Source organism: Thamnophis sirtalis, unplaced genomic scaffold, assembly GCF_051295495.1.
Source record: "Thamnophis sirtalis isolate CommonGarterSnake01/CBP01778 unplaced genomic scaffold, rThaSir2_p1.2 scaffold_7, whole genome shotgun sequence".
Classification (NCBI taxonomy): Eukaryota; Metazoa; Chordata; class Lepidosauria; order Squamata; family Natricidae; genus Thamnophis; species Thamnophis sirtalis.
In genome coordinates this window covers 19,150,286-19,172,428 of record NW_028261387.1, presented here as the reverse complement: position 1 = coordinate 19,172,428, position 22,143 = coordinate 19,150,286, and the positions used below count along the sequence as shown (strand labels likewise).

The following is a 22,143-nucleotide window of genomic DNA, read 5'->3' as shown; positions in this document are numbered from 1 at the left end:
AAAATCATTGTAGTAAACTGAATACCACTGTAGAACATCACTTCTCACAAAAAAAATGCAATTTAATGGAGAGTAAAGTAAGATTTTACACAGGCAAGAAAAAATGTATAGAATAGCTGGTGCCTGGCTCAACTGGAAGTAAGTATGAGACAGATCTATAAGCTGGAAACTTATCAAACAGATCCAACCTAGGAATGAGAAATTTCTTGACAGAACAATTAGAGAAATGGGATGTCTTCAGAAATTGTGGGTATACCATCACTGGAGGTTTTTAAGAATAAATTTGTCCATAATAGTATAGGGTCTCATCTCATGCTTCCGCAGGGATTGGACTAGAAAACCTCCAAGGTCCCTTCCAACTCTGTTATTCTTTATAAATCTCTTCACTCAGTCTTACCAAGAGAATGGTGATAAATAATATTTGGAAATGTACAGCAAGTGGTCTTCTGACAGTAAAATCTCATCTTATTGGCTAGTATCAAGGGGAAGATGACTTTGAAAATGCTTCATCTTCCATCATTACATGCAAGATGAGGTGAGGACTGGCTGGGAGGGGCAAGCCAGGCCAGGTGCTCCTCTGTTGTAATATGGCTCCATGTGAGTGACATCGAGTTGGCCATGCCCACCCAATCACATGACCTTAACTACCTAGTCACGCCCACCTGGTCACATGACCTCAAAGCCACTCCCATCTGGTCACATGACTGCCAAGCCACTCCCACCCATTCACATGACCACCGAGCCACTCCCTCCCAGTCACATGACCACAGAGCCATTCCACAAAACAGGCCATACCTACACAATAGGTTCTAAAAGAATTTGAAACCCATCACTGTTCTACACATTTCTGGTGTGGATACAGGTGTTGCATATAAGTGCAGCATTATACTTAACTGATTTCATATTGGTTCAGTCTTTTGGTAGGCCATGATTATCTCTTCATTTCACTGACAACCTGCAGTGAATATGTTGAGCTGTTCAATGGGTTAAATTTTGAGAATGTGTGCATCATTCTTCAGTGCTGATTTTGCAAACGTCTCTTTTCCCATATTGAAATGCTCCTAATCTAATTCATTACTAATTTTCACATACTCCAGTGAATCATCTCCTTTTACTCTTCCTTCTAATGGCAATGGGAACAATAGGAAACCAAGTAATGGTATTATATGTGTATTTTGTAACTTCTGGAAGGCCGGGTCAAATGTGCACATTTGACTTCTGCAAAATGGAAGTCAATGTTATTTCTTCAAAACATAAATGTTAGATTAATTCCTTCCCCTTTTAAAATAGATATTTTGTATAACTACCTTTGCCTGATGGACTTAGCATACATTTACACAAGACTTGCTCAAGTTAAGATTGAGGGATATAAAGAAATAACAGATAATACTGAAAAAATATTGGTTTTCCTACTCCGTCAATGTCTCATAAATTTTATAGATTCTATGAAAATGAACCTTTGCAAAAATAGACCAATTTCATATTACTTAAACTGTAGGACAAGAGCAATGGAAGGATGTTATTAATGACATTTCTGGGCTGTACCATGGAACACTTTGCATAGGAAACTCTGAAATAATAACTAAAACAATACAATTCTTATTTTAAAGAACAAATACATTATTTTCCAGGTGTGATAGTAAGAAAACAGATTTTTGGGAGCTCGGGTTAAGCAAAAGGACAAACACATACAGTTCCTACAATTTAGAAAAGGTGTATTCAAACTGGGCAAATTTAAGATGTGTAGACTTCAACTTCCAGAATTTCCCACACAACATGGCTGGCTGAGGAATTCTGGGATTTGATAAATTTTGGGATTTATTGAGGGAATAAATGGGGAACTCATCAAATTTGCAGATGACACCAAGCTGGCAGGAATAGCCAGCACTCCAGAAGAAAGGTTTAAGATACAGAAGGATCTTGACAAACTTGAACATTGGTCACTATCTAATAAAATGAAATTCAATGGTGAAAAGAGTAAGGTTCTACATTTAGGCAAGAAAAATGAAATGTACAGGTACAGTATAGGTGGTATCTTGCTCAACAGTAGTAACTGTGAAAGGGATCTTGGAGTCCTAGTGGACAACCATTTAAATATGTGCCAGCAGTGTGCAGCAGCTGCCAAAAAAGCCAACACAGTTCTAGGCTGCATAAACAGAGGGGTAGAATCAAGATCACGTGAAGTGTTAATACCACTTTATAATGCCTTGGTAAGGCCACACTTGGAATACTGCATTCAGTTTTGGTTGCCACGATGTAGAAAAGATGTGGAGACTCTAGAAAGAGTGCAGAGACGAGCAACAAAGATGATTAGGGGACTGGAGACTAAAACATATGAGGAACGGCTGCAGGAACTGGGTATGTCTAGGTTAATGAAAAGAAGGACAAGGGGAAACATGATAGCAGTGTTCCAATATCTCAGGGGTTGCCACAAAGAAGAGGGAGTCAAACTATTCTTCAGGGCACCTGAGGGTAGAACAAGAAGCAATGGGTGGAAACTAGTCAAGGAGAGAAGCAACTTAGAAGGTAGGAGAAATTTCCTGACAGTTAGAACAATTAATCAGTGGAACAGCTTGCCTCCAGAAATTGTAAATGTTCCAACACTGAAAGTTTTTAAAAAGAGATTGGACAAACATTTGTCTGAAGTGGTATAAGGTTTCCTGCCTGAGCAGGGAGTTGTATTAGAAGACTTCCAAGGTCCCTTCCAACTCTGCTATTGTATGGTATTGTATTAATTTGAAGTAAAAAAATCTTAGAGTTGCCAGTTTGGAGATCCTTGGTTTAGAGTCCTGTTTGGCCAATTGTGTAGTTTGTAGAATATTGCACAAAAACCTTGAAGATGAAAAATATGCTGTTTGTCATTGACCTACAGCATTTCTGATATATTTGCCATCATCATGTATCTCTGCTTTATCAGATATGAGAAATAGCATGAATAATTGGTGGCATAATAAGGGACAAGTTTTTAGCATCACTGCAATTCATTTGCATTTTCAGATTTCTGGAATTCAGTTAATAATTTATGTATAACAATGTCAACAGAAATATCCTTGAAAAAGCTTTGCAGTTTCTAACTCAATATGTGAGGAAATCAGTTACCAGTAAAACACAGTAATGTAATTTTTTTCATGTATTTTGAGGAGAATCTTAAACAATATGATGTATATGCCATCCTTTTATATAAGGCTACCCCAGCTGACTGCTAGCTGCAGTTCAGCAGTTCAAGTCTCCCCGGCTCAAGGTTGACTCAGCCTTTCATCCTTCCAAGTTGGATAAAATGAGGACCCAGATTGTTGGGAACAAGATGCTGACTCTGTAAACCATTTGGAGAGGGCTGTAAGAACATTGTGAAACACTATATATTTCATTGCCATTGCTATTTCACAGGAGCATTATCAATGTATTTTTCATGTATTCATGTATTTACATATCACATATTTCTCATCACTGTAAGCCAAACTTGGTGTGAGGAAGATATTCTTTAAAATTACACATGAGACAGTACAAAATGGCATTACAAGCAATGCCATTTAATTTTAAGTGCAAAGTAATATTTATTTCATTGGCTATCTCTCGGATGGAACTTGTTTTCGTATCTGTTAAAAATGGCAAAATGACATTCACTCTTATTTTGAGGATGAAGACACTGTTCAATTAATACTTCAGAGGATTAGTATTTGCCAGATGAACTTCTAAATGATCAATATATGTTTGACTTGATTAACTTATTATTTATAGTCTGTTTTTCCCCCCGAAATACTTTAAAATGTATCCACATAGTACTAAAACTCGGTTCCACCACAAAACCGCATTCGACTAAAGGGCGCTCGACGAAACCGCATAGCTGACGTCATCACAGCGCGACAACAGCGTGGAGAAAAAAGCTGTAAATGCTAAACCTAAAATTTACCCCTAAACCTAAACCTAACCCCCCTAAACCTAAACCTAATCCTAAACCTAATCCTAAACCTAACCCTTAACCTAATCCTAAACCTAACCCTAAACCTAACCCTTAACCTAACGCTAAACCTAATCCTAACCCTTAACCTAGCCCTAACCCTTAACCTAACCCTAAACCTAACCCTTACCTTAACTTGAATTGGCTTGCTTTCAAAGCACTATTTAAAGTGCCCTTCTTTCTCTACGCTCGCTGTTGTCACCCTGCTGATGACATCAGTGACGCGGTTTAATCGGGCGCGCTTTAGTCGAGCGCGGTTTTGTCGTGCCACGCTAAAACTCTTGGTTCTGATAATTTGTTATCTTCAATTGAGTGAAACACTACATCACAGGGCAAAACTTGGACAATAAAGGTACCTCAAATGGCTAATTTACAGAATGATGGGACCTGTTACTATCTAGGGAATAAAATTTGGGAGTTTTGTTGCCACTTCAGCACAGCTGTACTACTGCTGGTCAGCACTGCCACCACACTGCTGCTGTCAGCTGTGATCTAGGCTGATGGCACACCCAAAATTCTGCTGGGCGCATTTCTGATAGGGTCACCCTCTCTTCTGCACCCAGATTGGACTCAAGGTAGCCTTCAACTTACATATATTTGTTTAGTGACTGTTTGAAATTGCAATGGCACTTAGGATAGGTTCTTGAACTTGAATTTGAAAGCTTCACAATTGGTATGCATTTACAATAGTTACAGCATCTCAGGTCACAGGATAACCATTTGTGACCTTCCCAGCGAGTAAAAGTCCATGGGGAGAAGCAGGATTTGCTTAACAACCATGTGATTCACTAAAGAACCACAGTGATTTGTGTAACAACTGTGGCAAAAGAGGTCATAAAATTGGGCACGATTCACTTACAAATCATCTTGCTAAGAAATGGAAATTCTTCTCCCAGTTGTGTTCAAAATTTGAGATGTACCTGTGATGCATGCTAGGTCAATCCTTTATCACGAGGGAGAACTTATTACCAGGCTTGCATTTAGTAGAAGCATCTCTAAAGAGCCCTAAGTCTATTCTTACAAAAACTTAGTCCAACTGAATCAACTAATTTGGTGGGGGTTTTCTGCTAATTTTTAAGCTTTGCTTTAGGATTGACATAACCTTCTGGGAAACATCTATTTGCTTGAATCTATGTATTTTGGGTCCGCTTAAGCGATTGGACTGATTTGACACTATCTATGTCTAATGTTGCATATACAAAAATGCATATTTTTATTCTGTACATTTTCAGCCTCCAGTACTCAGAATCTTCTGGTATATTGATCATGATGAGTTGAAAAGATCCATTCAGTCAACACTGTTCGTATGACCAGCCTGCAGGATGATGTTGCTTTTTTTGAAGTGTATGTAATATAGTTTACCATTCTGGTCCAATTATAGTTAGCCTATAGATGTTTTTTGACTTCCCACTCTCAGGTAGAGAGAGCTTATTCACATTTTTCTTTCTTATTTAGGGAGTACAGTAAAATGATTAAAATATGCCAAGGAATAACCTTCCCTTGAACAGGTGTTAAACATCATGCTTCATCACAGTAAGCAATAACGTTTTAAAAAGCCAACATTCTTAGAATGACTGTTCTAAGTCAAGACATTTGATGCCATGGATTAATCTCAATAGTGCTTGCAATTTGGAGGATCTGGTATTTCTTCAGGCAGCTTTTCTTTTTTCTTACACTGCACAAATGCTCTGATCCTTGAGCATATTCTTTTTGGAAAAAGGCAGAATTACAGTCTAAAAGAAAAATGTAACTTTATGTTGGCTAAATTGTTTTGCACAAGGTGGATTAGCTGCAGACTACTACAGTTAGTGAGTAAATAAAATTAGCATGGCTTATATCTTTTTATCCTTGTGACAGAGAAGCATGAAGAAAGCGGAATCAGGTGACTTTATTATGCTGCATCTGATAATTTAGGAAAGGCTAAATATGTCAGTGAATTGTTATATTTTTCACTTTCATTCATTTTGCCTAATTATGTTTTCAGTCAAGCTGGCAGCGGTTATGTCTTAACTTACATTATCTATTTAAAAAGTTCAGCTGTATAGAAACAGCTGAATATCTTATTTCCAGGTGTGTATTGCTACAGTGTGGATATTGGATAATGCGTATGGAATGCCTTCACTTTGGATGCCATTCTTTTCAACTTCTTTATTGGCTTACTTTTCAGATCATTGTATCCCAAAATGACTGACTTCAGTTAGAGACAATTCTTGCCATCAGATTTACAAACAAACAAACAAACAAACAAAAAATCAAATCACACACGAGACGAATATAGGCAACAGAAATTAAGGATGATGATAAAAGGATATAAGCCATGCTAATTTTAAGAGCTGTGGTGGTACAGTGGTTAGAATGAAGTCCTGCAGGATACTTCTGCTGACTGCCAGCTGCCAGCAGTTTGGCAGTTCGAGTCTCAGGTTGATTCAGCCTTCCATCATTCCGAGGTTGGTAAACTGAAGACCCAGATTATTAGGGTAATATACTGATTCTGTAAACTGCTTGGTGGGGATTGTAAATCACTGTGAAGTGGTATATAAGTTTAAGTGCTATTGCTATCAAAGGCAAGTGATAGGATCAACAATATAAAGAGGTGGCACATTTGTGTATCAGAAAAGATTCACAGGTGCATCACATCAATAAGCCACAAGTGAATGCCAAATAGTGTTGCACAACCTTGCCTCTGTGGGATCATTGGGGCAGACTGCTTTCATTGCTTCTCCTAAGTCTCAGGAATCTGTGATATCATGGAATTCCGGGTTCACAACCTGGAAGTCTTGCATAAGAGATGTGTGCTGTGCAGTGAAAAAGATTAAAAACTGCTCAGATAGGGTGTTCAACTTTTGCCAAGGTCAAAAACAAAACTGAAGAGTAGTGTTAACCCTTAAGAGCTGGATCAGGTGAACCTCCAGAAGAACAGATTTTTACTGCCTGGATATCATCACTGGTAACTCCATTATGGAACAGAGCCAGGGAAGAAAGGCAACCAAACAAGCAAGAAAAGCTTTGGGATGTAAGCTACCTAGTTTTTGGAATCATTAAGTATTATACCAATATTAGATGTTAGATTAGATCATAAGGATCAGTGAACTCAGATAGATGGGTAGACAGGCAGGTCTTTAATAAGAAAGGGGAAAGAATCTATTGTGGAGAGTCTTGATTGACCCAATCTGATCCCTTAGGAAAGAAAGAAAGGAAGACCATTGACTCCAAAGCAAGTTCTTTTACTAAAGTTATTGGTTGCAGTAAAGTCAAGCCAGCTCTGAATTCTTCTGTGCTTGCAAAATACAAAAAAGGTTCACCCATAGCCATCCTTCCCCTGTGACTAGTCCATTTCCAGCTCACCAAGATGGTTTGAGAACACTGAGATGTTTGGGGTTAATCCACATATTTCTCAGGGTGCTTGGCCTTGGATTGCTGGTACGAACAGGAGCGCTCTGGTTGTGTCACCTGTCATTTCCCCCTCCTGCTTTCTCATCAGTAGACACACAGCTTTTTTGCCCTTTCATCCTCTGTCCTCCCTTCCAGCCTTTAATGGCAGGATACTTGTAAGGCACTAAGCCGAATCACACAGAGCTAACATTGAGGGCAATAATGGAACAGTTGGTTGATGAACGTAAGCATTATGAATGATGATTTGAAGAATCACAAAAACCCACAACAGATAAACTAAAAAGTTTAGTTTAGAAAGCTGCACCCCCAAATAGAAGAAGTGGTGTGATGCTGTTGGTGACAATAAAGACAATGAAGGAAATGAACTGAGGTTCAGGTTTTTATATCTAAACAAAACAGCTTGGGAAAGAAGTTGTTGAATGAGAGATCACCTGATGAGAAAAAATACAGTAGTCTTTTTTATGCAATTTCAACTCTGCCAAAAGAGGTCTAATTTTCATTAAAAAAACACAATAGAAATGCTAACAATATTTATCTTGGTAAAAATCAGGTGGCTCATTATCCTGGAAATAATTATATACTTGCCATCTACGCTATAGCACAGTGATGGCTAACTTGCAAAAGTGCAAGCACGGATGTCAGGATGCACACACCCATAATGCAATGCATGAGCAACCACCCTTCTCCTCCTCCAAGATGCTGGATGTCTCACTCTCCTGGGCCACCAACTTGGGGAGCCTGAGCGCAGCTCTTCCGAGGAGATGCTCAACAACTTCCAGAAGGCCAGCAGCCCTGGCACTGTCTCCCCCAACAAGCCTCACCTGGCCCAGGAGCCTTGAGGCCTGACCAACAGCAGTGCCACCTGCCGCCCCACTACACCCACAGGGGACACCCCTAGCATCACTCCCATGCTGGGGTCCCCTCGCCCATGTCCGGTGGGGCCCCATCTAGCCCGTCGTTCTGGAGGCTGCCCGTTGCAGGGAGCTTGGAGGGTGCCAGGCCGGGGCCTGTGGGAGCATCCTCCATGGCAGTTCTTGCAGGGGCACTGTGGCTCACTTCCATGCGGGGGCCACCTTTGCTGGGGGAGCAGTAGCCAGTGCAGTGATTGGCAGGGCCCGCCAGGTGGGCAAGACCCTCACGAACCTTGCCACTGCTGGCAAAGGCATGACCCTGCCTGGAGGGAACCACCCTGGGAATGTTTCTTTCTTCGCATGCTTTTGGTAAATGTGCCCGGTCCAAAGCCTTTCCAGCAATTCAAAATTGTTTCTCACATGGACAATTATATATTGCGTGTTCTAGAGTCAGCAAACCAGACAATTCTTGAAATGGATTGTGTTGATTTTAAAAAAAGAAGCCTGTGTAAATAATGGACTGAAAATAAAATATAATCCTGAGAGCTGTTACATGGGGGAATTGAGGGCAAGATCAGCAAATAATTAATTTGCTGCATTGTGTCCAGAGTGTTTTTAAAGTAATGCAATAATAACTTGACATTAATATTACATTACTGATATAATCCTTTGGTTGCAAGGTGACTCGAACGATAGGATAAATCACCATAACTAGGAGTTGCCTTTCAGTAGGAAAGTGAAGAATTAGAGAAAGAAATACAAAGGATAGGACTAAAAAAAGAAAGAAAAACAACAAGGTCCCTCTATAAAGAAAAACAACAACCTCAAAGACATATGAAGAAAGGCTTTTGTTGCTTGCATCTTTGAACTTCACTGCCTAGTTGCATTTCTAATTCAGCTGAGATTTGGACTAGAAAAAGATTGAGAACTATTTTTATGTAACTTGTTTCTTTACATCAAATGCTGGTTATAGAGGACCTATTTGGCCAGCTGCTGTTGTTCCTTGACATCGCCAGTGTTTTGCTGTGAATATCCCCAGCCTTCCCCACCATCCCTGAGATTTGAGAGGCTTTGAAATTACAAGATAGAACAGTGGAGGAGGTAAAATTACTATGACAACACTCCAGTTCTTGTTAACATAGATTTGATTTATTATTATATAGATGCTCTGGCATTTGGAAAACAGCAACATTCTCTTTGATATTCTTAATTGAAAGGATTTATTTAATCCAATAAACAGATTTACACTTACATCTAGGCATACATGTTCATCTCTCATTTATTCAGTCCTCTAAATTTGTTCCTCACTGAAGCCTACTAGAGAAATTCTGCATTTCTGGGAAAGCCTCTTATTTGTAGGTTTCACATACGTTTAAGCTCTTTGAAATTAGTCTTCCAATGATCATAATGGCCTGAAGAGGTCTTACTGGAAGCAAATGTTGTTATATACAATGCAGTTTTCACATATACATGCAACATATACAGAACTGCAGTCAGAAGGATGCACATCTGTAACTACATATGGCACTTGGCTTGGGCATTTGGCTTGGGCACCATGCTCTGGAATGACCAGTTTAAATTCCACTAGCATATGCTAAAGCTTATCTGGGCTGGGAAGATCCAATGCATACTTTGGGCAGTATCAAATTAATCCTGCCTAATGAGATTCAGTTGTTCGAGACTACCAACATTATTTCAGCAAAACAAATCACATTGTCTCCACCATCTGATTCAATTCATTAAACAAACTTAAATCAATTCACACAGGCCAAATTACATGGCTATGCTCCTCTTAGTAGTAACAGGTTGACTTAGATCAGGGGTGTCAAACTGACGGTTCACAGGCCAGATGCATCATGCACAGGCCAGGCCCACCCTAGCTCTGCGAAGGGGAAAAACATTGTGAAACATCATGTGACAGCAGTGTGACACCGCGAGTTTGACACCCGTGACTTAGATCTTGCAGTACTTTGGAGTTTTGATAACTGTCTCCCACTTGGTGTCACTACTAGTTTCATCACAATAACAGTGACTACCATGTTGGATGTGGGGTGGGACAGTGGTGGGTTTCAAAAAAAATTGGAACCTCTTCTGTCGGTGTGGCCTGCTTTCTGGGTCCACTGGTGGAACCTCTTCTAACCGGTTCGGTAGATTTGATGAACCGGTTCTACCGAATAGGTGCGAACTGGTAGGAACCCACCTCTGGGGTGGGAAGACATTAATATCATGAGTTTTTACCTTTATTCAGGTAATAGCTCTCTCTCTCTCCTCTCTCTCTCTCTCTCTCTCTCTCTCCCTCCCTCCCTCCCTCTCCCTCTCTCTCTCTCCTCCCTTCCCCCCTCTCTCTGTATCTCTGTATGCAACTGGGTGAAACTGTCAAAGGGTTATGTTGAGTCTTCTGTGGGACATGGCTTCCACAAAGTTTTAAGGAGAGGTTACTTTGTAAACTTTTCCTTTCAAATATTTCCCATACTACTCAATGTTGTGACATTGGCCTAATGTATATTTTAAGGCAGTGTTGCACAAGAAAAGCTTTTCTTTGAATACACATCTCTGTCAAACATAAGGAGCCCCACCTTTTCTTTATAGATAGGTTGTTTTGAGTAAAACGTTTGAGGTGGGAATAATGAATACCGATAGGCTATGTATCACTATTGACCATGCCATGTCAGAAACCCCCACTAGCAGATCATTGACTTTAAAAGAACTGCATGGGGCAGATTTCCTTTATATCCCTAGCTCTGTATGGGTAGACACAGATAATCCTCCTTCCCTCCCATCTGGACAGGGTTAGATGATTTTTTTTTCAACCTTGGTGCTTTAAGACAGGTGGACTTCAATTCCTAGAATTCCTCAATCAGCATGGCTGAGTGAGGAATTCTGGGAGTTGAAGTCCACCCATCTTACAATTGTCACAACTGAGAGCTCCTGAGCTAATAGAGGCCTTCCATCTAAACTTTCAGCTAGCAAAATTGCTGTATGTTTTCCCCTTATGATCAGAACTAAAGAACTGCTCACTATTTTCTTAATTTAGCTGCTTTCAAGACAGGACACGATATTTTGACCAAGGTAAAACTTTTTAAAAACACTGTAATGGTTGTACTCTCTTTAAATAGTAATAAGTGAAATTATTTCATTTCCAAGCATTAGATATGAAATGAAGAGTCAATCTGACAATAACAACAAAAAGCTTTTCACCTTGGATTCACTTTTCCCTCTTTTGAGCTTTAGTTGTTTGCCCTAAAGAGTCCTGGGCACCTTTAGAAACCTTATTTGTTACATAATAAACCAGTTTGTCTTGTACAGATATGCAGTTTTTGTACACAATATAGCGTGCCTGAGTGCACATTTAAGTACAATACCTATACTGGAGAGAAAATAATTGATTTAAGAGAGATGACAGCTCAGCAGCTCATTTCATACTTTCACAATATAGCAATTTTTCGAAAGCCTCTTGTTTTCGGCTTCCTTCCACAGTGCTGCTCATCTTGGCTTTCCATCAATTTACCTCAAGCATCTAAAACAGCAAGGGACATTTCTGAACAGTCTGGAGTATTCATCCTGGATCTGAAATGAAAAAAATACAATGAGCACCTTGGCTTACTAACAAGTAAATATATATATATATGTTTTAAGCGTATTCTACCAAATGTGGCTTATTCTGTGGATAATTTGGCCCTGCAGGGAGTGAGAAAAAGATGCTGATGAGATTTTGACAATGTAAGTTGTAGGACATTACATAAAAAGTTTCAGTCTGGAATCAAATGACTATAGTTAGTGAACCTCTTTAATTATTTGATAGGATTACTGCTGTATAATTTGAAATGCCTTCTGAAATCTCAGACCTGTGTTATATAAATCAGATTTCAGAGTCTTAATACATGGCTGTGAATTATGCATGTGCATGAATTATTTTATTCAAGCAGGATGACAATTCTTGGCTCACTTTTAAGTATGGAGCACCAACTAAATCAGACTCCAACATTATTATAATGCGTTTAATGTGTGCATTTCCAACTCTCTCTAGTTCAGATTATATTTTTCTTTAGATCTTATTCAAATCTGAATCAGGTGTTTAAGGCCTGCATGGTACTGCTGTGGAGAACAGCTATTTGTTTATTTATTTATTTATTCATAAACTTTCCAACTGATTTCTAGGGAGACTATTATGCTTGCAAGAAATTACTAGTCACTTGATCCCAAACATGCTGTGGGTTTCTTTATATCTGTTCTGGTAATTCCTGGTTAAGTTTTTTTTTTTAAATTATCAATTTGGAAACTTAATTTTACAGCCCTGCTTAATATTTTTTTTCAAATATGAAACAGCAAGATATGATTCCTTCTTTCTTTAAACTGTTAGCCTTTTGCATTTGTGCAAATAAACAAAAAAACAATCTTCCTCATCATTCTATCAGTCAGTCAGTCAATCAGTTTGGTCCTTGTTACTTTATGATGTGCCCCTATCCTCCTATAAAAAGGAGGTGGACACCTAAATCCTGTATGCCTAGAACAGGTTCAGAGAAGTGGTGTTGTTTTGACAAGGGTTAGACTCTTTTATAAGGTCTCTTAACAGAGGCAGCAGTTGCCTTGTTAACTATTTCAGAAAGATATAAATATATAAGGGTGTCTTCCCAAAACTTTTCCCCTTCACTGCAAAGGCACCCCACAGACTTTTCTGTTCCAGTTTTAATGCATGCTTTCTACTTTCTGTTAATAGAATTTTTGATGTCAGGATTATCTTCGGTGTCTCATTTGAGATAAGATGTGTTCAGTAATTCTCCCACCTGTCAAGAGAAGGGAAGTGGGGATGGAGGGATTCTTTAGACTACACCACCTTATGAGAAAACGATTCAACAGTCTTCAAGAATGTCTCACCTGGCTTGGTCATGCAGGTGGGGGAAGAAGATGATTGCTAAAAAAATGCTCCGCTTCCTTTTTTTTGTGTGAGAATATAGGGAAAGAAGCAGGAGGGGAACAGGGTCTTAGAGCCTATCAGATAGAAACCATGGAACTGGAGAATTGGGAGCATAAGACTTGTTTTCTTATTCTCCTCCCACTTCTTCTCTTGCTATGAGTGGCAGGAAAATGGTGGGAGAAAATGGCATTGGGTTGCCACTTTTCCAATCCAAAGAAGTAAAGATTGCTAAGGATTAGAAAACTGACAGCAGAAGACTTGCTCAGATTTGTCCTTGCTTGTGTTGCTAATACTGGTGGGGGGAGAAATAGAGAGGCAAGAAGGAAAGAGCCACTTTGATGCCATATAACTAATTCCCAGAATGGTCATTTAATAACAGTTCAACACCATGGGGGTCTTCTCTTGTCAGTAATTGTTACCCAAAGAGGCTTTCCCCATTCTTTTTCTTTCTCCTTCATTTTTCTTGTGCCAAGACTGAAAAGGAATAGCACAAAGTAAACCAGAGTCAAGGACGTGGTGGCTCAGTGGCTAAGACACTGAGCTTGTTGATCAGAAAGATCAGCAGTTCGGCGGTTTGAATCCCTAGTGCTGTGTAACGGAGTAAGCTCCCATTACTTGTCCCAGCTTCTGCAACCCAGTTCAAAAGCATGTAAAAATGCAAGTAGAAAAATAGGAACCACCTTTGGTGGGAAGGTAACAGAGCTCCATGAGTCTTCAGCATTTAGTCAAGCTGGCCACATGACCATGGAGACGTCTTCGGACAGCGCTGGCTCTTTGGCTTTGAAACAGAGATGAGCATCGCCCCCTAGATTTGGGAACGACTAGCATGTATATGCGAGGAGAACCTTTACCATTACCTAAACCAGGGTACTGTTTTAACATTTTATCAACTGTGAGCTGCAGCTCAACATGTGCAGTCTGGGTATACATTATTTTTTCCAAAGAGAGATTGAGGTAACTGAGTCTGCTTAACCTTCGGACAAGATGCTTGAGTGAATATGCTAGCACTTTTCAAGTATCTGAAGAGGCTTTAAATATGTCCTCTATCATAGATTGCAAATTATGGAATAAGGCCCTTCATTAATAGATGTGCAGACTTAGATTGAATGTTAGGCAAAACTTTCTATAAGCAAGAGCAGTTTGATAATCAAGCAGTTACTTATGAATATGACAGGATATATATATTTCTTTGGGATATTTTAATTTAGATTACTGCACTGAGCAGATTATCCTGCATAAGATGTTGAACACCGTATAAATGATGGAACATTAAACATAATTACCAGTATTGCCCTTATTCTGTGGGTGGTGGAACAGTGCAGACATCAGGGATGTTTTCTTTACTAGTTTGGTTTGCAGTTTGAGTACCAAGACTACTGCTTGGAAAATGCAAGTAGTAGTTTCAGAGAAGGTTCTTTTACTGAGACTGGGGCTTGGGTGACTAATCATCCAATCAAACTTTCCAAGAGCCAATTTTATTCAAGCTCTTCTGAAACAGCTCTAACTTTCAAGTAGTTGCTATTTACTGGAAGGAAGGAAGGAAGGAAGGAAGGAAGGAAGGAAGGAAGGAAGGAAGGAGGGAGGGAGGGAAGGAAAGAGGGAGGGTGTTAGCATTCCTGAGAAGATTTAGAATTGGCTTTCCACTGAGGGAGGGAGATGAAGGAAGACAGAGACTAAGTAAGTAAGTAATATATTGACAGAGAGGGAGGGAGGAAGGAAGGAAGAGAGGGAGGAAGGAATATATTGACAGAAAGACAGGGAAGGAGGGGGAGGGAAGGAATGAAGGGTGGCAGTAAGGAGAAGAACATTTTTAGGATAATTTTGTATAAATGCACCTCATGGTCTATTTACATATATTGGAAAAAAACCCTTACTTTTCGTGACAGCACACAAAGAAATATAAAGATGAACAGTCCCTGAAATGCATTGAAAACTGTGAAAAGATATGCCGTGGCCACTGATCCCTGAATGACATGGAGCACGCCAAAAATCCACGTAGCCCCCAGGAGAAAAAGGAGAGAAAGTGCCCCTCGTGCGCAGGATCTAGGGAGAAGGGAAAGAAGAGCTGTTAGCCTTGATTTTCTTTCTACTTCCTTCCCTTAAATGTGAGTCACTGACAAACTTTTGCGTTCTGCACTGCAATGGCATGGTTTCTGCTTTAGGGTGTGCTGCAGTGCCATGGCTGGAATAAAGTTCCTATTTTGTTTTCTGAGCAGTCACCAACAAAAGTGGAAACGCTGATGGCTTTTAAACACTGGCTGTCTTAATCTTCAAATCTGTTTTCTCTAGTGTGCTGCAGAACCATATGATTTGATTTTAAATCTACTATTGGTGCAATTCCCCAAGGTAAAACATATGTCTGTTATGAAGTATACCCCCTAAGAAACCTTGGGAAAAAAGAAATGTATGGCATGCTCTGAGGTCAGCATATGTGCCAGGCATCAGAGGGAACTTTTGGGCTGTTTCTCAGGTTCAGCCTCAGAGATAGTTCTTAGTTTGTTCAAAACACAGACTTTCTTTCTCCTTATTCTGAAACGATTTTGCTTTCACGAGGCAAAGGAAGTTTAAATTGTTTGGGGGTGGTGGTCAAGATATTGACTCCCAAACAGCTCGCAGATCTGTTCCCTGAGATTGTTTCTCTCTTCTTATGTTAACACATTCTAATGTAAGTTTCTCCAGCTTTGGTCATGAGCGATGACAAATTACACAGTGTGCTCTTGTAGTCATTAATTTTCTGTTTCCTTTGCAGCCCACTAATTTTGAACTTCCTTTGCAGAAAGTTGTTTCTCTCTCTCTCTCTCTTTATCTGTCTCTCTCTCCCCCCCCCCGTGTCTGTCTGTCTGTCTCTCTCTCTCTCTCCCTGTCCCCCCCTCTCTCACACACAAATCTCCCACCCCCATCATCTCTATTTTCACGCTGCTTCCTTAGGCACTATAACCATTTGACTCCATTAGACTGGGCTCTCTGTGAGAACTGATCAGGTGGAGAATGGGAGCAAAGTGATCAATCAAAGAGCTGCTAAATCCTAACTATAAATCTAGTGCAATGACTTGAAACAACGTGAATGTTTCCAAGCAACAAAAACAGTAAGTTGCTTTCAATGGTCCCTATAGCACATTCCAGCTTTTCCAGCACAAATGCTTTTCAAGGTCTCTATAAATCAGTTTTAAAGAAAACAGATTGATGGAAAAATCATAGTAGCTCATGAAATAAAAAAAAAGAATAACAATAAAAATCAAACCCCGGTGAAGGAGGAAAAAAAATATGGAACACCTATTTCTACAAAACTCTCTGGAAATAGAGTGAAACATCAAAAGCCCTACTGAGAGTTTAGAACAAGAGAGTTAAACATGTTACTTACTAAAGAGCCTCATATCTGGTTTTTTATGCAATATGAAAACTATAATCTGGTTTGCAAGAGTAAAATGGTCATATTAGCCAGAATCTCATATTTGTTGTTAAAAAAAAAAAATCTCCCAGAGCTTTAACTCTGAAGGATGATCTAGAGCAGGGTTGTCAACTCCTGGCTCATGCGCTGGTCGTGCCCGCGCCTGGTTTAGTGAAGGGGGGGAAAGTCCAGATATATCACGTGACACCGTCGTGATGGCGCGAGTTTGACACCCCTAATCTAGAGGGACTATCTTCCCAGCCGATAGCTGCAGAAGCAGACTACTTAGCAACCCAAGTTCGAAAACTTAACATATCTTAGAAATATTGATACAAGAAGAAATAATGTTTTTGCAAATGTCTCAGTATTTTGTGATGTCAGGATATCTTTTTGTTTCACTCTTATTTTGCTCCCAAGAGATCCTTATAAAAGGTAAAATATCAATATTCTTTTGTAAAGAAAAACCTCCTGTGGAATTTAGGCATTGGTCAGCATAATAAATACTTTAAAGCAATACAGTGAGGATGTCCTTTCTTATTACATTAAGAAACTGAAAACGCTCGACAGAATTGTAGTTAGCTAAGACTAACATTGCTTGGTAGCAATTTAAAACATGCTGCCAAAGAATTCTCTCAAAGTTGACTCTTACCTTATATTTTCATAGCAGCTAACTTCTGGCTTTAGCATGGCTGTTTGACGAAATACTTTATAGATAATTACTCCAAATGCCATCCAATTCACCTTGAGAAATATACATTGAAGTTTTAGTTTAGGGAAAAAAAAGCATTTCTAGGTCACATTTACACTTTTTCCATTTAGAAATCAACTAAATAAGTCCATTTGATGTATTCTTGAAGAAGAGCCACTTTATAAAGCAGAGGTTAAGTCCTGTACTTGTGCAAATCAAAATTATAAAATTCTTTTTTTTAAATCTCAGCTTTATTAGTTTTCTTACAATTGAAAATAGGAAAAGGAAACATACAAAACTGATTAGTGTAGTGCATAGAAACCATATTTGTAATTAACTAATCATCACAAGGTAGTAAATGGCATGGATAGTGGAAAAAATAAAACAAAAAGAACCTGAAGGGGGAAAAAGATATTGTATTTTGTCAACTTTTGCATAGTACTGAAAACAGTATTTACATTTGTTATTTAAAATATATCATTCAATTAGGACCATTTATTTTCTTACCCAATAATGTCCAAATATGCATAACCACCTTAGGTGCTGAAAATATCACAATACTGCTATTGTAATTGGGATGAAGTCCTTGCCAAAATTTCAAGGGAGTCAAGTAAGAAATATAACTGGGTTTCTAATAGCACATATTTAATATAATGTTTATTCTAATATATTGCATTACTGACATTAGCAAATAAGTGATATAGTTTAAAATCAGGGAAATAGAAAGCACTATAATGAAATAGGATAGTAATTCAATGTGTTTTTCAAAGCAGTCTTTAAATGTTTTATAAATGAATTGGTAAAGTTATTTGGAGAGCAGAAATCCATCCTAAATTTAACTAAAATTCAAATATTTATCTTGGGTTTTAATCCAAATCATATTAGACAAAGATTAACCTAAAATATTTTGCATTCCCCTTATTATCAGAAATACAATATTAATAACAGGGTGTATTTATAGAAACTTTGAATGCAGAATATAGAAGTATAAGAGGATTTTGGAATAAATTTACATTAAAAGATTCTGTGTTAATCTGGCAATACCTTTCTCTTCATCAAGCAAGGTAGTAAAAGAAAAAGAAAAACAAATGAATATTGTTTCTCTAAGTTTGAAAATATTGAAAACTGGTAATTGGATAGAAATGTTATATTTGTTTCACTAACAACTAGTAAAAGAGAAATAAAACTCAGCATACAATGAATAACAGTATCTCATATCAGACATATGAGATAACAGTATCCCATAGGAGACAGGAAGAGTTTATTCTTGAACAATAATACTTGAGCTATTTTTCAACTATCCCTATCAAACAAACTGCCTGAAAATGAGGTTACATTTGCTTCAGCGGTGGGATTCACTTACCTTCCCTACCGGTTCGCAAATGTGAACCTCTGTGCATGCACACCGCCTTCTGCGCATGTGCAGTGCTTGCACATTACGTCAGGATGGGTGGGCGGAGCCTCTCGCAGCTGCCGCTACTGGTTCACCTGAACCGGAGAGAACCAGCTGAATACTACCTCTGATTTGCTTGTCCCTGTGAAGTCACAATGGCTATTTCCAGTTATAGGAAAGGGAAAGGATTAACTTTTTATTCTGAGGCTGGGCACTTCATAGGAACATATCAAGACCAAAGGTCTTGGAAGCTCCTCAGCAAAGCACATTTTCTGAAAATTATCCTTTATTCCTGATGCTACGGTAGCTAGAAAAAAACATTAATCTTTTTTCTTCTTCACACTACAAATGATGTTTCAGCCTGTGCAGCAGTTACTATGGACAGCAAATACTCACACACAATATCACAAAACCAAAACAAAACTAAGAGCAGTTTAAGGACCTAAACCAAGGACTATTTGTGTAGAGAGGTGGAAGGACTTTCACCATCTGGAATTTTTTAATTGAGAACCTTGCTCTTGAGCATGGAGTTGGCTTCAATCATTCCTCCCAGCTCTATGATTTAAATTAGCTATGTTTTCCTTTGTCTTGGTTTTTAATTTAATCCAAAAAGGAATTGCAATGGTTGTATCTTTGAGGTAAACACTATGGGCCACAACAACTCTGTGACATTCTAAAATTGAATGTGTATCATGAACTATACGTAACCCTTCACATTGGCCATGCTTGCAGGGGCAGCTGGGAAATGTATTTTATAATCTTTTAGGTTTTGGCTTCTGCATCATGATGAACTAATATATCTCAGAGACAATTCTAAGCTAAAAATTGGCAGCCAGGAATTGAGCCCTGGCTGATGGATCTTCTTTGAGATAAGTTGTGGGATCACACATTTGAGTCCTGGATGGTAGTTTCACACAATCCTAGGGGACTTGTATGTAATTTACGAGTAGAGCTCTAGCAGCCGAGGAAGAAGGCATCATAGTCACAACCTTTGACAGATTGGAAGGAGTATTTAACATTTAAGCAAAAGAGATACCTATGCAATTCAGTCCAGAAGGCAAGAGATTTTTATGAAACAAACTGAAATGTTTAAATGACACTATCAGTTAATGCAAAAGGGAAAGCCATTGCTCCTTGATGCTGTTTCCACTATTATACTAGTCCTATTCTGGTTACACTTTCAGTCCTGACACAGGATTCATCCATTTGAACATTGAACATTCATGGTGCTAGGTCTTCAAAAGAGCTTCCATAGGTTCACACTGCTGCAATTTATTCTATTAATGATTTTTGCATACTGAATTACTGGAAAGATCTAATATAAAGCAGCCAAAAGAAGATTATTTGGGTCATGGAAATGACGCCCATCAATCAATCCTCACTTTAACAATAATATTCTCTGGTTTACCTGCAACTTAAATGTAAAAGCTACACTGATCACAATGTAAATGAGACTTAAAATTAGACTTTATATTTAGGTTCCACTTTTCATACTTTGGTAACTATGTATCGATCTAAAAATCAAAACCTTTTAATCCCTTTTTAAATTAGATAAAATATATATTCCCTTTTGTTAATGAAAATATCTGGGGTGAGGGAGTGCATAGAATATTATGTCAACAGCCCAGGCAAAGCAGAACTGAAGGGAGAAAAGATTGTTTCTTGTTGAATAATAAGATAATATAGCAGACTATTGATTAGTAACTGAATACACGAAGGGAAAAATATAAAGATATAATAATGTACTAAACTAGTATGCACTCTTTATGGGAATATTTTTATGCTAAAAGGATAGATTGATTTTATTTGTCCTCAATATTCATGATCCTTTTCTGGTTTTTGCTGTTCTAAACTTTTCTATTATTTTATTTTATTTTGTTTTATTATTTTTTGTGATAATAAAGCACAACAATTAATCCAATAAAACCAAATATGTATTCTTGGGACAGGACTCAAAATGGAAGGCCAAATAACCTTTAGTTTCGAATTTGAACGAAGACTCCTAAGGAAGATGGGTTAGTATAAGGTAAAGGTTCCCCTCGCATATATGTGCTAGCCGTTCCTGACTCTAGGGAGCAGTGCTCATCTCTGTTTCAAAGCCGAAGAGCCAGCACTGTCCAAAGACATCTCTGTGGTCATGCGGCCGGCATGACTAAGTGCAGGAAGGAGCATGGAACGCTGTTACCATCCCACCAAAGGTGTTTCTTATTTTTCTACTTGCATTTTTAAGTGCTTTCAAACTGCTAGGTTTTCAGAAGCTGGGACAAATAATGGGAGCTCAGTCCATTATGCGGTGCTAGAGATTTGAACCTCCAAGCTGCCAACTATTCCGATCGACAAGCTCAGCGTCTTAGCCACTGAGCCACCTTTGGGCTAGTATAGAAATGGACAAATAATTAGCATCTCACAGTGCAAAAATTGTTATTTGCTAGACAATGATGGGAAAGGATGGAAAACATTTCATGAACAGAGAATGGACTGCATACATATCCTCATATATAAGAATCAGAACTCATATGATTTCTATTTAAAATATCCAACTTCTTTCCAGTTGTAATTATTATGGCCCCCAGAGCGAAGAAGGTCTGCTGTGGGTTTGAATTTGTATTATTAAATCTTTCAAATTTCTTTGTCCCTGTGATATTTACCAAGACAAAGCTGTCCATATTTTAGTTTATATTCTTTGGATGATTTGATTCAGCAGCTTTCAGTATAAACAACAACAATGAAATAAAGTATCTTTTAAATGAAAAGTTATTGAGCTCTTCAGTATATAAATAAATCCTCCAGTGTTTTAACTCTGTAGTGCCTGTTTTCAGGTGCAAGAACAGCAAGTACGAATCATTGTAATTCTGAGTTCCTCTAGAGAAAATCAGAAAGCCACACAATATCTTAGTGTGTTAGATTTTGCATTAGGATCCATGACTGACTTGTAAGACATCCAGGCAGCTCCATATTGAGCTCACATCTGAGGAATACAAGGCATTTCATCTCCTATTGGCAGTTTGTTTAAACAGCTGGCTTTGAATGCATTTCTTGACTTATGTTGGCATACAGGAAAAAGAACTGAATTTTGATTTGCCCAGCCATAGTCTTTGTTGTGATTTTTTTTTAAAAAAGCCCTGGAAGCATCTAGTCATTCTCTGAAGCCATTTCCCCTAGGCATTTAACCCCCCCCCCCGCCACATATATATGATATATTTCATCAGCTCAGATTCAATAGGAAGACAGTTTTTCCTGTCTATCAATAAGGATTAAAGGATGCTGGGTGGAGGTGTATTCAAGCAAGAAATGGTAGAATGTCTTAGGTTGATGAAAAGACATTGGATCCTGTGTCAGTAAGTGAGATAAAGGGTGGAACTAGGAGAGTGAAGTACTTAAGTGAGAGATTAGTTAGAAAGAAGAGAAATGAATGAGGGGTTAAATAAAATAATGAGAGGTTAAATAAAATATAATAGCTTGGAAAAGATAGAATGTTGCATTACAGGAAAAATGAATTAAAGTCCCCCCCCCCCCTCTATTGATGTCTCTGCTTTGTTTTCCCTTTCAGTACACAA

At 38.5% G+C, this 22,143-nt stretch overlaps 1 protein-coding gene across 1 annotated transcript in view; it reads right to left on the bottom strand.

Moving 5' to 3' along the window:
- Positions 1-10,544: 10,544 nt before the first annotated feature.
- The window catches only part of ADGRL4 (adhesion G protein-coupled receptor L4), a 99,438-nt gene continuing 87,839 nt past the window's right edge, over positions 10,545-22,143 (bottom strand). Inside the window, exons 14-16 of the mRNA XM_014064775.2 lie at positions 17,155-17,246; positions 14,992-15,160; positions 10,545-11,769 (exon numbers count right to left, since the gene is read on the bottom strand). Coding sequence (XP_013920250.2) covers positions 11,707-11,769; positions 14,992-15,160; positions 17,155-17,246 — 324 coding nt within the window. The 3' untranslated portion in view covers positions 10,545-11,706. The remainder of the gene's footprint in view (positions 11,770-14,991; positions 15,161-17,154; positions 17,247-22,143) is intronic.